The sequence below is a fragment of the Eulemur rufifrons genome, chromosome 15, assembly GCF_041146395.1.
Source record: "Eulemur rufifrons isolate Redbay chromosome 15, OSU_ERuf_1, whole genome shotgun sequence".
NCBI lineage: Eukaryota > Metazoa > Chordata > Mammalia > Primates > Lemuridae > Eulemur > Eulemur rufifrons.
The window spans coordinates 69,505,785-69,521,612 of NC_090997.1; the positions used below are offsets into that span (position 1 = coordinate 69,505,785).

Here is a 15,828-nt window from a genome sequence, read left to right on the forward strand (position 1 = left end):
ATATATGTAACCTAAACATTTGTACCTCCGTGATAATGCCGAAATAAAAAAAAAATTAGAAAAAGAAAAAAGACCACTGCTGCAATTTATAAATTCTTGGAGAGGTCCCTTAAAGACATTAGGTCTCAATTTCTTAATCTGTAAATAAAAATTTCAAGTAAGTTAGCTCTTAAAACTCCTTGCTAAGTCAAATTTCTTTAACATTCATATTGCCACTAAGTATTTGCCCCTGTCCTCTTTAGCTTGAAGCCAGACTCTTGTATTAATAAAGTTTTGTTGTCATGTTTTCCTTTTAGATTCCTGGTTAGGATTAGTCATTACCGCTTTATTTGGAATTTTTTTCAGTTCTGGATCCAGTATTGTTTTCACAACAAGCATCCATTAATCATTGAAGAGGAGAAATTGACCTAATCATGATTTGTTGTTTTATTTTTTTCTTTTTAAGGTATTTTCAAAAGAAATAATTCCAGATTAATGGATGAAATTTTAAAACAACAGCAGGAACTTCTGGGCCTAGATTGTTCGAAATACTCACCAGAGTTTGCAAATAGTAATGACAAAGATGATCAAGGTAAGCATGAGTGTAAAATTAAATATGTAACTTATGAAGATGTATATTTTGTGTTTCAGGGCTATTTTTGTTACTTATTTATTTTCACTTTGCTCTGTTAATCTTTATTATCAATCTGTTAGTCTTTACTGTGGACATTTTTAATCATCAGATTTAGACCCTTCCCTCTTCATCTTGTTAAAAGGTAATTTTCAGAAAGAGATAAAATAATGACTCTCATACTGATATTAAAAAGTGAACACGTGTTAAAGATTTTATTTAACTGGGCAGATTTTATAACTGGTTCCACTGAGAATCCAAAGAATGGATGCGTTTATGGACCATGAATATTGAAATGAATATGAAAATAGAGACAAAATTGGTTTTTCTATGGAATGAGAAGGAAGATAATTGAACCTCTACAGGATAAGAAAGAATTTGTATGTTTATAGATAAGAATTTTTCGTATCGTTAGAATCCAATAAGTTGTAAAATAGCTCCCATAGATTCAGAATTTGATAATGTGTGTGCTGTAGACAATACATATTCCATTGTAACACAATTTTTCTACAATCTTTATTTTTTTCTTTTATCCTGTGTTACTGCCAGCTGTACCATAATTATAGATAGAATTTTTGATGTGTGAAAATTAACTAGCCTATAGTTAAAATTCCTATTTTTTAGAAGATTTAGTCAAAATCCAACGTCATTCTGAGCACTTTGAGAAGTCAGTATATAAATGTGATTTAGGGTGCATGGATCCTTTCAGAGGGGAATAGCTACATCTGTTTTGATATTGAAATTGAAGGGCTTAACTGATTCTTGTTTGCTGTAAGAATTGTACTGTTATTTTGGTCCGAGCTTAATATTTATTAAAACTGATTTTGAAATATATCTGAAAGAGAGTGTTTTAAAAAATACCTTGTTTGTTTTTTCCTCCAGTTTTAAATTGCCATTCAGCAGTCAAGGTGCTGTCCCCAGAAGATGGAAAAGCAGATATTGTGAGAGCTGCTCAGGACTTTTGCCAGTTAGTAGCCCAGCAACAAAAGAGACACACAGATTTGGATGTAGCTGTGTTAGACAGTTTACTTAGTAAGTCATATATATTTTATATATATATGTTTTTAGCTTTGTCCCACAAGGATGCAGTACGAAAGAAAATATTTACATTCCTTTCACACTATAAAGCCTGATTTTTTTTTTTTTTGTTCTACCTGTTATATTTCTGAAATTTAAAGACCTACATGTAAAAATGGTTTTGAGATAATGAACAACTCATATGCATGAAGTCTTTAGGAGAGGACTTTTGAGGATTTTTTTTTTTTTTTTGCATTGAGAATATTCTTGAAACTAGGGCTTCTGCTTGTCAGCCTTCCTCTTTCTCTCCCCTCTTTTTGTAGTTGGAACTTTCAAGTTTGAACTTAACAGCTTTTTATGAGGTGCTCCCAAGAATATAATCTTACTGTCCATGACTCCTTTTTTAGTATTCTTTCTATTATGCTATATCATATATGCCACCATATTTGTCATGCTATACAAAAATAACATTTTATTTTTTTCTTCAGCTGTTTATCAAAGCTTTTGGTTTGCTTATTCTGTCTAGAGCTCCTTTTGGAACTTTTTGCCTTAATTTCATGGTACTTCTGCTTACTAGCATTATCTTTGATACTTTTAAAGAAAGACAATCTCCCTAACAAATTCATGCCCATTAATAGCTTCTGTACCTGTACAGTTTCAGACATTTAAATGAATAAAAAAAATTTTTTATTCATTCACATAAGAGTATCCATTTACCTTAATTATTAATCATGCATTTTCTATTATATTTCTGTCTATTATTTGTAATACTTTATTCTTCATACTTTGTTTTTTCTACTTTGATACATGTCCATCACAGAGCACAGTCCCTCTCTGTCTTCGTGGTCTTGCTGTCTCCATACTTTCATTGACCACTCACTTCTTACCCTCTCTTGTATTCTCCACTCTGTCATTGCCTATATATTCAGGCTCAATGAGTAGCAGACCATTGTAGGGGCTCGATGGTCATAGATTACTGGGATGTTGCCTGTTTTCCTGGACTCTATGAGGCCTTAACCAGAGTGTAATTTATGAGGACATCCTAAAAGTTGGTGTGGGCCCCACAGGTAGGCTTCAGGTAGTCCATGGAAAAGTGCTAAAGTGTTAAGGCCAGGTGTTGCCTTCAAAGATTGTAGACTCATAATAAATGAAAATGTACAAAGTCCTAAATTAACTAATCTAACAAAAGTGGGCAACCTGAATATTGTCACCCCTGAAAGTTCCCTTGTGACTGCACATAGTCCCCATTCCTTCCCCCCCAAAGCAATAGCCACTGGTCTGCTTTCCAACTATACTTTTGCCTGTTCTGGAGATTTTATATAAAAGGAATTAAACAATATGTAGTCATTTATGTTTTGCTTTGTTTACTCAGCATATTTTTGAGCTTCATCTGTGTTAAATGCATTGGTAGTTCATTACTTTTTATTGGTGAATAGTATTCTGTTTTATGGACGTACCACATTTTGTTTATTCATTCATCAGTCAATGTACATCAGGTTTGTTTCTGTTTTTTTAATAATGCTGCTATGACCATTTGAATACAAGTTGTCGTGTGGACATGTTTTGCTTTCTCTTGGGTAGATACCTGATACTAGGGTTGCTATGTTGTGTGGTGAGTGAGTGTTTATAAGAAACTGCCAAACTTTTTTCCAAATGGGCTGTACATTTCCTGTCTCTACCAGCAATGTAGAGGGTTATAGTTTCTCCACATCCTTGCTAAGACATGGTATTGTCAGGTTGGTTTTTTAAAAATTTTAGCTATTCTAGTGGGTATATGATAGTATTTTGTTGTGGTTTTAATTCAGATTTTCCTGAAGACTAATGATGTTGACCATTTTTCATGTGCTAATTTGTCATCTGTATCTTCTTTGAAATGTCTGTTCAAATATTTTGCATATTTTTACTGAGTTTATCATATTATTGGGTTTTAAGAGGTTTTTATATATTCTGGATACAAGTCTATCATCAGTGATATAAGATACGATTTGTAAATACTTTCTTCCAGTCCATGGCTTTTTTGTTTTCTTAATGGTTTCTTTTAAAGTGTTTAATTTTTATGAATCCAGTTTATTCATTTTTTTCTTTTATCGATCGTGCATTTGATTCATATCTAAGATCTTTGCCTAACCCAAAGTTACCATAATACATTTTGACTTAACTTTTGTGAATGGTGTGAGGTAAAGGACACTGCTTATTCCATCACTGAAGGATATTGGATTACTGTGGTTCCTTTGTTGAAAATCACTTGACCATAAATCTTTGAGTTTATTTCCAGGCTTTTTATTCTATTTCGTTTGTCTTTATGTCTGTCCTTAAATCCAAACTGTCTTGATCACTGTAGTCTTTTATGGTAAGTTTTGAAATCCGGTAGTGTAAGTCCTTTAAGTTTGATTTTCTTTTTCAAAGTTGTTTTGTCTATTCAGGGTCCTTTGTATTTTCTTATATATTTTAGGATCAGGTTTTTCAATTTCCGAAAAAACCCTACTGGGATTTTGATATGGATTGAGTCTGTAGCTCGTTTGGGGGAGAATTGCCATCTTCATAATATTGAATCTGCCAATCCATGAATGTATTATATCTGTCCATTTATTTGGGTCTTTTTCTCAAAACAATATTTTGTAATTTCAGGATATAGAGTTTCTACTTTTGTTAAATTTATTCCTAGATATTTCATTCTTTTTGATGCTATTATTAATGGATTTTCTTTATTTTCAGATTGTTTATTGATAGTATTTGGGAATATACTTGTTTTTTAATATTGATTTTTGTATCCTGCAACCCTGCTAAAATTCACCTAATAGTCCTAGTAATTCTTTTTATGGAGACTTAGGATTTTCTAAATACAAGATCATGTTGTCTATAAATAAAGTTGACTACTGCTGTCTCTGCTGAGGTTTTTTTTTTTTTTTTTTTTTTTTAATTTTTTAGTCTGGATTCCTGTATCTGCGTAGCTTAGTAGTCAGAAAATTATTTGCACACTGGTTATACTTAGACACCTTAAGTTTGTAAGGCTTCAGTGATCTCTGTGTGGAATTTGAAAGTGCTTTCAAGTTTACCACCAGTTCTCAAGTCTCCTTGCTTTTGCTTTTCAGTGGACTTACTTCCTGCCCGGTCCCCCATATTTCTTCCCCCTTAGTGTGTATGTAGTTTTCCAGTCAGCCATGAATGTGTGAGAGTTTATCTGAGCCCTTACTTAAAGGATCTCCCTGGTAAATTTCTTGCCATTCTACTAACTGGGCCTACAATCTCAGGCAAGGAAAGCTGTAGGTTTTCCTCATTCGTTCCTTTTTGATTTTCCCACTTTTAATTGGCAAACCATGGATTTTTGTTGTGCTCTCTCTCCCTTCTGGCTACAATCTCCAGTTCCAAACTGAGTCCCTATCTTTTAGCAGCAAGTGGCAAATCTGCTAGTTCTTGCTGGTAGCCCATGCTGCTGATTGGCATTTCTCCTTCATTGATTGGTGGTAGTGGTGTGGGGGTTGGAGTAGTCCCAGGTAGGAAGGCCATGGACTCTTGCCATTCTTACCTGAAGCTGTAGCTGATTTTTTTGTTTTCTTAAAGAACAATTGTTTGCCTTTGGGCAATATCTAGTACTCCTGAATAATTGTTTTTGTCCAGTTTAATACATATTTTTTAAAGAGAGAATTTGTCACCTTCTTCATATCACTATTAGTCAGAAGTTCCTTCTGGTCATTTTTTACTAAAGAGGATTAATTGCTTTTTAGGTGATGGAGGAATATGTGGTATTCTTCTTTAGTCAATTCACTCTACCAACATGGACTTTTAAAGGCATTTTGTTATGGAAAGAATTCTTCAATATTACTACTGAACAGGCCTGCCTAATCTAGTCTCCTTACTTGACAAATGAAGGAACTGAGCCCTGGAGAGATTGTGTGACAAGCAAGTTAGTGACAGAACTGAGGATATTAAGAACACTTAGAACCTGGGTCTCTTGGATTATAGTATCTTTTCTCTTATACCAGTGGCTCTTCAAACTTTGTTTTTAAGGAGTTGAAACATTCCTATCCCTTTTTTCCCAAAGCCAGGTCTCATATGGGAACTAGTTCATAAAAGAGATTAAAAAATGACCACACCTTTGTTGAGGCAGATGTTTAGTCTCGTTTTCCCTCTGAGGGTGTTCAGCCTCGGGGAAAACTGAAGACATTTGTACTGCTAGGAATTGGCCTTTCTGAGTCCTTACCTATAAAATGAAGGGCATAAGGGAAAGAAGGCGAGTAGATACTTAAGTTCCTTTTTATCTCTGAAGCTATTCGATTCTACGGCCAGAATCAAGCTATTGTGCCCTTGGAGCAGTGCCTTTCCCAGGATTCCAAGGGAACACCTAAATTGAGTCTTGGAAGATGGATGGGATTTGGAGGGTACCATTGGGTTTAGAGTGGGAGTTGGGTTACCCCTTCATATCAGGTAATCAAACCAGTTAAATGGACTTTTGAGAAAACTTCCACATTGGGAATGAACATAGATACTAAAGTATTTGTTGGGGAGGAGAGTGGGGATGCATAGAGTCATACAGATAAAGCTTTTGAGGAAAACAGTTAAAGCATAAGAAACCAATTAGATTTGCCCCTGGTCTGTCTTTTTTTTTTTTTGATAAGCAATGTATGTTAAGTTCGTGCATATTTCTTTATTTCTAAGGTTCAAATGGTTTCCCTGATCCTGATTTAGTATTGAAGTTTGGTCCTGTGGACAGCACATTAGGCTTTCTTCCCTGGCACATCAGATTGACTGAGATTATGTAAGTAACTAAAAGTGCATTGACTTTGTTTCAATTTAGCAAATGTTTCCTGAGCCTAGCATTGTATTAGATCCAGTGGGAATTCTCAAAGAATTATTATACCAGATACTTTAGCTCAGATATTTTGCAATATCAGTAGTAAAAAAAAGACATAAATTAGACACAAGAGACTGTATGGTTGTGCAGATGTTTGGTTTATTATCTTAGGAGATCAGGAGTGAGAAAATACCTCTGTAGAGCAGAGTTGTTGATTCAACAGAAAGGTATGACTTGATCTAGGATATATAAAATGGGTAGAATTTTTGTATTTAGCAAAAAGGTGGGAAGTGTAGGGGGTGGGAAGGGAAAACCTGGGTGCGTTTTAAAGAATTAGAGAATTAGCCACAACAGAGAGTCAGTGTTAGGCAGTAGAATGAGATGAAATCAAATAGTTTAGGGATTTTGAAGCTTGGAAGTCTTTAAGTGCCAGCATAAGGAATGTGTATAATGGTAACTAGGCAGTAGGAAACTGTTGAGCCTATAGATAATGTGGGAATGGTGATTTTGGAAGATTTGTTTGGTAGTTATATATTAGATTGGATTTGGGAAAGGATGAAGTAAAAAGTCAAGTGAAGAGGACATAGCTATAAGTTAGGTGAAATTCAGTGAAGAAAATGAAAAATGAAATCGTTTATTTAGAACAGGACTTGGGAAACTTTTTCTGCAAAGGGCCAGATAGTAAGTATTTTAGGCATCGCAGGCCATACAGTCTCTTGCAACTACTGCTCTCCATTGCAACTACTCAACTCTGCTAGTGTAGATAAACAACCGTAGACAATACGTAAGCAAATGGTGTGACTGTTCTTATAACACCTTGTTTACAAAAACAGTTATCGGGTTCATGAGCTATATTTGCCAACCTCTGATTTAGAATAAAGGAGAGACTTAGTAGCCTTTAAAGTATATTTAAATTCTGGGTCGTAGAAGGAAAATATTACAAGTTCTATCTGTCATGAGTAGTAGTTACCAGGTATGATTGCAGGCCTAGACTTTATTAATTATGATAAAGTTAGAGAAGAACTGAAATGACTCCTAAGTTTTTAAATCTAAGTGACTGGGTGATTATGGTGTTATTGAGAGGAAACTAGCAAGTGAAGGGAGTATTGATTTTTGAAGAGAAGATGTAGGTGATTTTGAGGCCACAGACTATTTAGATACAGACACTTAGTAGGACAGATACACAATTGATGCTTGGGTGAGAAGTCAAAACTAAAGATGTATATTTGGGGATCATCAGTACTCAGGAATTAGTTATAAACCTTTAAGAATTGAGGATCTTTCTAAAGTTTGTGAAGGGGTCCTTTAAGAAATGCTTCTAAAGGCACTCCCTGAATCCATTTTCTTCCCTTGCAAAATGAGAAACATTAACAACTATTTTATATGATTACTTATATGAAGCTTTAAAAGGATCTACTGTATACTTAGTAATCACCAGTCACTCAAAGTATGGCTATGATAATAATTATTCCTATTGATATGTGCTTAATAAGAAATCTATTCTAGGATTTTAACAAGTAACAATACCTACCCCAGCCCTTTGTTTGAGCCAATGCTTCCGTTTTTAAATAGGTGCAAATTTTTGATGTTCTGAGAGTTGTCATCAATAACTGGAAAAAAAAAAAAACAGGATCCACTGATTAATCAGTCCTACTTTTTGCTAAGGAGATGCTGTTAATGGCAACAAAAGAGAACAAAGGAATAGGAGGAAGTCTATTCTGACAAATAACATAGAAAAGAATCAAGAGATCTAGGATATTCACCTTAAAGTCTTTATCATCCTTTATGCTCTGGCAAATACTACTTCTAGCTTTTGCTATGTATCAGGCACTATCCCCAGCAATTTACAAGTATTCACTCATTTGACCCTCAAAATATTAGTAATTTACCATTTTACACATTGAAAAAATTGAAGCACAGAGAGTAAAATAAGTAACCAAAGCCATGAGAGCAATGGCAGAGTTCAATGTACTTTGAACTTGACGAGTCAGGTCCCACAGACAGGACAACAAAGTAGTAAGCTTTGGTTCCATCTTAATTTTGTCTATCTCACTCCCTCCCTCCCTCTCTCCTTCCCTCCTGCTCCCCAATCATCTGGTGAAGCTGCCCAAGCCACCCAAGCAAAACTAAGGCTAATGTGTTTTATTTCATTTTGTAAGTAGGACACCTTCCCTACAGTCGTTCAGAGTCTAAGAATGTTTAAACCTATTCTGCCCATATCGCAAAATATTTCTGGGCACATGACACAAAATGGACTTTTTTAAATCTTCTCTCTCCTTTGTACAGAGTTAAGTTTCCAGACAGCTGCTTTGTAGCTTTATTGTCTCCTTTTAGCCTGGTTATCTGACAGTATTAATTAAGACTTTATAGCTATTGACTAAAACAAGTGGCTTATACGAAGACAATGGCAAAATGGGCATGGAGAGATTCTTTAATGAACTCTAACTAGGTAGCTTTGGTAGAAGTGTCTACTTGCTGTGACAAAATACCATAGGTTCCCCATAATAGCTTGTTTTTTAAAAAAAAAGTTGATAGGAAAATTCAGTTTGTATTTAAACTGCTACTGATCTCCCATTCTCCTTTGGGTTCTTCCTCAGCAAAAAAAAAGAAATCATTTTGTCAGCAAATATTCTCAGTCAACAAGCCTGATACATGTATACACACATACATGTGCGTATACACACAACACACACACACACACAGTGTGTGCATTCCAATGAATAGGTGATTTAGGATATGCATCATTCAGAATATATGTTACTGCTAGCAGTAATGAGGAAGGACTTGGCTTCATTTTTGGTTTTCTAAATAAGAGAAGATACCATATAATACTATGATCCAAGAGTTATATTATTATTTTTTTCCTTCTACATTTTCATGAACAAGTTATTTATTTAAATACTGACTCAAAATTCTGTTTTGTTGCAGTAACTGTGATAAAACACTAGTGAGGTGACTCATTGTTAAATGATAATACTCATCACCTGTCAGCCACTCATTAGCATGATTGAAACGGTATAATGTAGCAATTACTATGAATCGTACATTCCTATCATAGTGTCTTCTCCCAGCATCAATAATTGAGGATGTTTGCGAAATCACAGAGGAAAAGCAGAAAGTTGAATTAACCAATTCAGGTGTCTACCACCTCCACTACCAGAGAATAATGACAAGAGCATCTGGAATGAAAATGACAACAGTGATGGTGACAGCTACTATTTATTGAATAATTATTCTTTGCCAGGCACTATACATTGTTTTACATATATTATCTCATTTACTGCTTCCATTCAGCCTGTAAAATATGTACTATTATTAACAACATTCCACAGAGAATAAAACTGAGACTTAGAGACATGATGTAAATTGCCCAAGATCACGTAAGTAGTGAGCAGAAGAGCTAGAATTCAAACCCAGGTAATCTGAATCCAAACTCCATGTGGTTAACAGTTTAACTCTCCTCCAGGATTTCTGAACCTCAGCACTGTTGACACACATGCCAGGATAATTCTTTGCTGTCGGGAGTTGCCCTGTAGTACTGTAGGATGCTTAGCAGCTTAGCAGTATCCCTGGCCTCTGCCCACTAGATTCTAGAAGCACTTTTCTCCTCTGCTTCCCTCCTCCAGTTGTGGCAGCCAAAATGTCTCCAGATGTTGCCCACTGCCCCCCTGGGGGGGCAACGTTGCTTACCTGCTCCAGTGGAAAACCACTCTAACCTTTCCTTATACTGATTATATAACCTCATGTCATTAAATAATCTTTAGAAATATAATTTTAATGGCTATAGTATATTTTATTGAATACTAAATGAGTCTTCTACCTAAAATATTACTTTTGATTATTTTATAAGGAAAAATTTATGTTTGAAAACTTAAAACAATCAAGTTCTTTGAAATCTACCGTCTTGTTGTATGTAAGATATAAAGGTAAGCCTAGTCAATAAAATAATAAGCAGGAGGCAATTTACATTGCAGAGATCATTAACTTCATTCTTTAACATGTGTCACCATTTTTCACCTGGAATACTTCAGAAGATAAAATGAAGAAGATTTTCAGTAACAAATTTCTTTAATAGTAAAAGAGTTTATTTGTTTACTGTACATTGACGTAGTCTAAGTTAACAATCAGATAAAATATAGCTGCATGCATATATTTCTCAAAATGAAAATAAATTCATTATTCAAATGTTTAAAAATCAGAATTTTATTATTTTCCTAAAATGTCTAATAAATCAAAATTTACTAAAAAACATTCTTCAATCTTGGGTGCAAAAGGGACAAAAAGTATCAAAGAGACAGAAGAAAACACACAGCATGTTAGAGTCAGAAAGAATTGTACATCATCCGGTCCTACCTTCTCATTTTATAGGTAAGGAAAATGGGGAAGAGAGATTGTTCAAGCTTGTAACAAAGTAGTTATTAATAGAATCCAGATCTCCCAAGTCTGAGTTCCTTATGGTGGGCATATGTTTCTCTTATCTGGTTTTGTCCAGGAATTTTCAAGTCATTTTCCATGTTTTTCAGTAGACTACAAGAATGGCAGCAGTGATGTCTTGTGAAGCTTGGGAGTGGTTTGAAGGGAGAAAGAACAGATAGATCTTGGCTTGAAACTTGGCTGTGCAGCTCAATAACATGAGTTCGGAAGGTTATTTAAACTCCTCTATATTTATAAAATGGACATTTTAATGTGGAGTTGAGGATTTAAATTGATAATGAACATGAGATACCTAGAACATAACAGACTTTTCCGTGGACCTGTGTACATACGTCTGTTGTAGATCTGTCACATCATTTTGAGGTTTGCGCTATATTTGTCTACCCTTCACCAGACTGAGCACCATGAAGGCAGGGAAAATGTCTCAACCATAATATGGAGAAGTAGAAGGATGGGGCCCTGACAGAACAGACTGGGAAATAGCAAGAGAACTTCTGAAGCATGGAGGGGTAGTGGCACTGAGTGTTTATTGAGGAGTGATAGGAGATGAGGCTGTTGGGGTAAGATGAGGAAGACGTAGGAAAGTGGGGAGTTTGAGGAGGACATTTGAAGCAAGCTTTAGCAAAAAGAAGGTCATTAAATGTGTTCTTTGAGGATATCATTTTAGTAGAGTGGGCTAATAGCAGACAGTATTAAAAGATGATAAAGAATTGGGGGAAGTGGGTGACTTGGCTCACCATATGGCTTCAGTATATCATCACGTGGGGATGCTGTGCAGCTCTGCCCAGCATTAAGCCTAGCTTTCCTAAACCGTTAAGTAGTGCTGGCATTACTCTAAGAGGAGTTCTTAAAGTGGCACTAAATGAGATCCTTTATACATAGATCTCCAGCTTTGCATTAATCTAGGCTTATGCTTTAACAGGTTATGCATCTCTAACTCCAAGTTGCTTTTTTCTTGTGGGAAAAAGAGCAGATGAATTTTTACTTGAACTGTTTCACAATGAATTTATATAATCTTTTAGTAAAAATGGTTTGGCATATTCTGCTTATAATTTACTTTCTTTTGTCCTTAACCTTTGTTTTTTTGGTAATTATCCTCTGGTTTCCCCCATCAAACTACAGTGTATATCTAATTGCTTTTTCCTCCCTGTATTTTCAGCTCTTTGCCTTCCCACCTAAACATCAGTTATGAGGACTTTTTCTCTGCCCTTCGTCGGTATGCAGACTGTGAACAGCGTGTGGGGAAGTAGTGATCCTTGGTTGTGTAATTTGATTTAGGCTTTTGGAGAAAAGGACCCAAGTGACTCTGATGTTTACAAAGCACCTATGAAGCCCTGTATACACCTAGTTCATAATCCTCATAATTTATCAACAAACACAAAAAAGTGTCTTACTTGAGAGTGAGTGCGTGTGCGCTTGTGTGTGTGCATGTGTGTATGTATGGAAATAAACTTATAAATGGGGGAAGTATTGGAGAAGGAAATAGAAAGACCTACAACCTTGAGCAAATAGCATTGTTTTAGGAGCTGACATTTCAGATTTTAAAGTCTTCAGTCCCAACCACTTCCCTGTTTTTGTGGGGAGAAGGAGGGCTGATTAGAGCTGTTCTGGTTGTTGGGGGAGGAGAATAATTTTTGTTCAGTCCTTCCTAGTGACCAAACTTTAATTTTTAAGAACAATATATTGACTTATTAAATGGAAGCATTCTGAGTTTGAGGGAGCTCCAGAGGAATGGAGTTCTGTGTTGGTCACATGTTAAGAGCTTGCTCACTTTTGAAGCTGAGGGAATACCTGTCTTCAGATATCCGTCCATTTTCATCTCTTCATTATAGTCAAACAATGTGACTTGAGAGTATTGCTCTGGTGTCAGTGTTCTGGGTTGTGAAGATCATTTGAAAAAGAATTCTTACTACATTGAAATGCAGAATTTTAGAAATTTAAATATTGGCTTAGTCAAAAAAAAGGGTAAATAAGTTGTAATGTTAAAAGTAAAGTTGGAAAATTTCCTATAAAAGGAAAGAATGTTTTGATTTCCTTTTTTGTTTGGTGGGCAATATGCTATATAATACCCAAAGTTGGTTCAAATAATATTTCCATTAACTATTTTTATTTAAAATAAATATTTGAGGGAAGTTACCAAGGCAGCTCTTTTCCTCAGAAGTAACCTATTCCTCTTCGGAATAGCACTTTTAGGGCCATGTTAATACCTGGGATTTTTACTCAGTAAATCCTGATGGTTACTTTGGATGAAAGATCTTTAAAGTAGGTTTGAGGCCTGTGGAGGGAATAAAATACTACCAAAGTCTATAAAAATAATTTAAATTAATTTTATGTGTTCTCTTTTATGACAGAGAACAGCACTGGTTCTGTTATTTTTAAAATGAATAAATGATTTCATGATATGTGTTTAACATTTCTTCCCTCACTGCTGATTCTTGGGTAGAAACCATTCTGATAGACTGTTTTCAGAAAACTCTCTTATGAGTGCGTGTACAATAGTTATCTAAAATTGTACATTCAGATGGAGTAATTCAAATATTAGATTTCAGAAGTATGAAAAAGCAAAGAAGACTGGATTTGGAAAGCATGTTCTAGAATTGCTTGTCAAATTCTGAACTATGAAGAGTAAATGTTTCAACTTTGGATTACAAAACCCCATTTATGATTTTAAAATACAATTGAAATAAAAATGATTAAATTTAAATTTTGGTCTAGTCATGTTACTTTGTATTTCCTAGTCCTTTGTATGTTTTAAGACTTGAATTTTTTTGTCTTAATTTATTGCTAAAAGTTTTGTGTGAAGCTTATCTAAACTTTATCAATTTCTGATTTCTGTTCCCCTTTCCTGTGATTTATGTTATATGGAGGCTTTTTTGGCTTAGGTTAAGACTGAATTTATGCCTTTTATAAATATGATAGGTATAAATGTCTTTTATAAACATTCTGGAGTGTGTATAATTTAAATGAATTTAATTTAATGGGCCCAATTGAAATGAAGGGATTTAATATTTGTTAAAATGAAGGTAGCCAAATTAATTACCCATTAGAATATAGCCCAAGTTACTAAAGGTTTAATATTTGAATTTTTGTACTTTTATTTTCTCCTTCCATTTCATAAGTGTGTACATTAAAGTACATCCATAGCCTGTGACCTGAACTATTGTGAAGTCCTAAGAAGAGACCCTTACAACAAGTTGCTAAGTGTTCTGAATTCAGATATGGGCATTCCAGAACCTTCTATGTATGAGCTCAACTGCTAGTACAGTCTTCACAACTTGAATGGCATTGGTTGTTCTATAATTCCTGCCAAAATTATCACAATTTATGCACCATAAGGGCTCCCTTTGATCTACCAAGAACTGATAATTTTAAAGAAAAGTTTGTGTCTTTATACATGTATTGAAGGATATTATCTTTAAATTATTTCTTCCTGACACTCTCAAAATGGAAAAATTACTAAATTAAACCTCCTTTCTAGATGGCAGTTTGGAGCATGGAAAGAAATTGGAGGATTTGAATTCCATTCCCGCTTCTCATGTTTTGTTTTTTTAAAAGCAATTGATTACTGTCGTAAAGTTTAAAGCTGGTTTTAATGTGAATAGCAGATTCTGGTATATTGTGACTAAGGCTTAAGAATGCCTGTCTTTAAGAGGAAGGTGTTAACAATATTAATGAACAGTGCCAAATACACTGTGCATATCTACAATTTAATCTTTGAATGTATGTTGATTAGCTAGCTCTCTCCTCTTTTAGTGTGGTGGTACCATGCATAGAGTCAATCAGATCCTTGTGATGTTTTGTATGGACTTTGGCAACATGTAAATAATGTGTAAAGCAAGTTTTTATGATTAAGGAATCAAATTTGTTGAATTTTATTATTGAAAGTTGAAATTTAACATGTATGAAAAAACACCAATAAAAGAATATACTCTTTTCATGGACTATAGTATGTGAATGCTACATTTATTGTGAACATTTAGGAGCTGCAAAAATGTAATGAGACACTCATATGACTAGATAGTAATACTATTTTTTTAGATGATATGCTCGATTGAAATACATTCTCATTTTTACCAGGTTAAACATATTGAAATCTTACAATGTTACTTTTTGTTGGATAATAGATAAAATTTAGCTTTGCCATTGCTGGAATTGTCAAAATTCCACAGTAATTAAAATATGAATTGATTTTCACTGAATATGGAATTGCCAAATTAAAAATGTAAATGTTTATCCTTTTAAAAAGGAATTTGATAGGAAATTAAAAGATAAGAGCTATAGTTTGTCTTATGCTGCATAGAGTATTCACCTCCTAACTTGAAGAACTAATTATAAGACAGTTGGATTGTTTTGCATCGTTTTCATCTGTTAATAAAATCAAGTTTACCAAAGGTCACATTTTAACTCTGATTAATGGAAAATACCTTTAACAAAAATTTCTATGGTAAAAGTTCAGGATAGTTTGAAGTAAAACCCAAGAAACAAGATTAGTTTCAGCAGTTGTCCAAGATCCTGGCTGATAGGACATAAACGGTGATAAAATTGGTGGAAAAAGGTAGTGAAAAAGAATTTGCTTAAGGTTTAAAAAAATTAGAGAATTATAGAAAAAATCAGAGAATTCAGAGAAGCAAAAATAAAGCAAAGTAACCTCATTGATTACATTTTTGGTGATAATCATGCCAGAATTTTTTTGTACATGTATTTTAAAAAATATATCCTACTGTAACAGGTTTAATAAAGAAATTCTTTTTAAACAATAAACTAGAAGTTGAGAGTCTTGTGTTCTGTTTTGTATTTGCTATTGTGTCTGTATATAAACAATTATATCAGCATGTGAAAATAAAATGTTTAGAAAAAATTGGTCCACATTCAGTTATCCTTAATGAATATTTAACTTTGGTCCAAATTCTTCAAGTAATTTTATGTTCATCTCTTCTGTCCATCTTATAGTGATTCAGAGACTATAAATTAATTT

General features: G+C 34.2%; 1 protein-coding gene across 1 annotated transcript in view; it reads left to right on the forward strand.

Moving 5' to 3' along the window:
• The window catches only part of NUS1 (NUS1 dehydrodolichyl diphosphate synthase subunit), a 28,640-nt gene extending 15,142 nt beyond the window's left edge, over positions 1 to 13,498 (forward strand). The window contains exons 2-5 of the mRNA XM_069487793.1: positions 446 to 571; positions 1,493 to 1,642; positions 6,284 to 6,383; positions 12,013 to 13,498. Coding sequence (XP_069343894.1) covers positions 446 to 571; positions 1,493 to 1,642; positions 6,284 to 6,383; positions 12,013 to 12,103 — 467 coding nt within the window. The 3' untranslated portion in view covers positions 12,104 to 13,498. The remainder of the gene's footprint in view (positions 1 to 445; positions 572 to 1,492; positions 1,643 to 6,283; positions 6,384 to 12,012) is intronic.
• Positions 13,499 to 15,828: the final 2,330 nt, after the last annotated feature.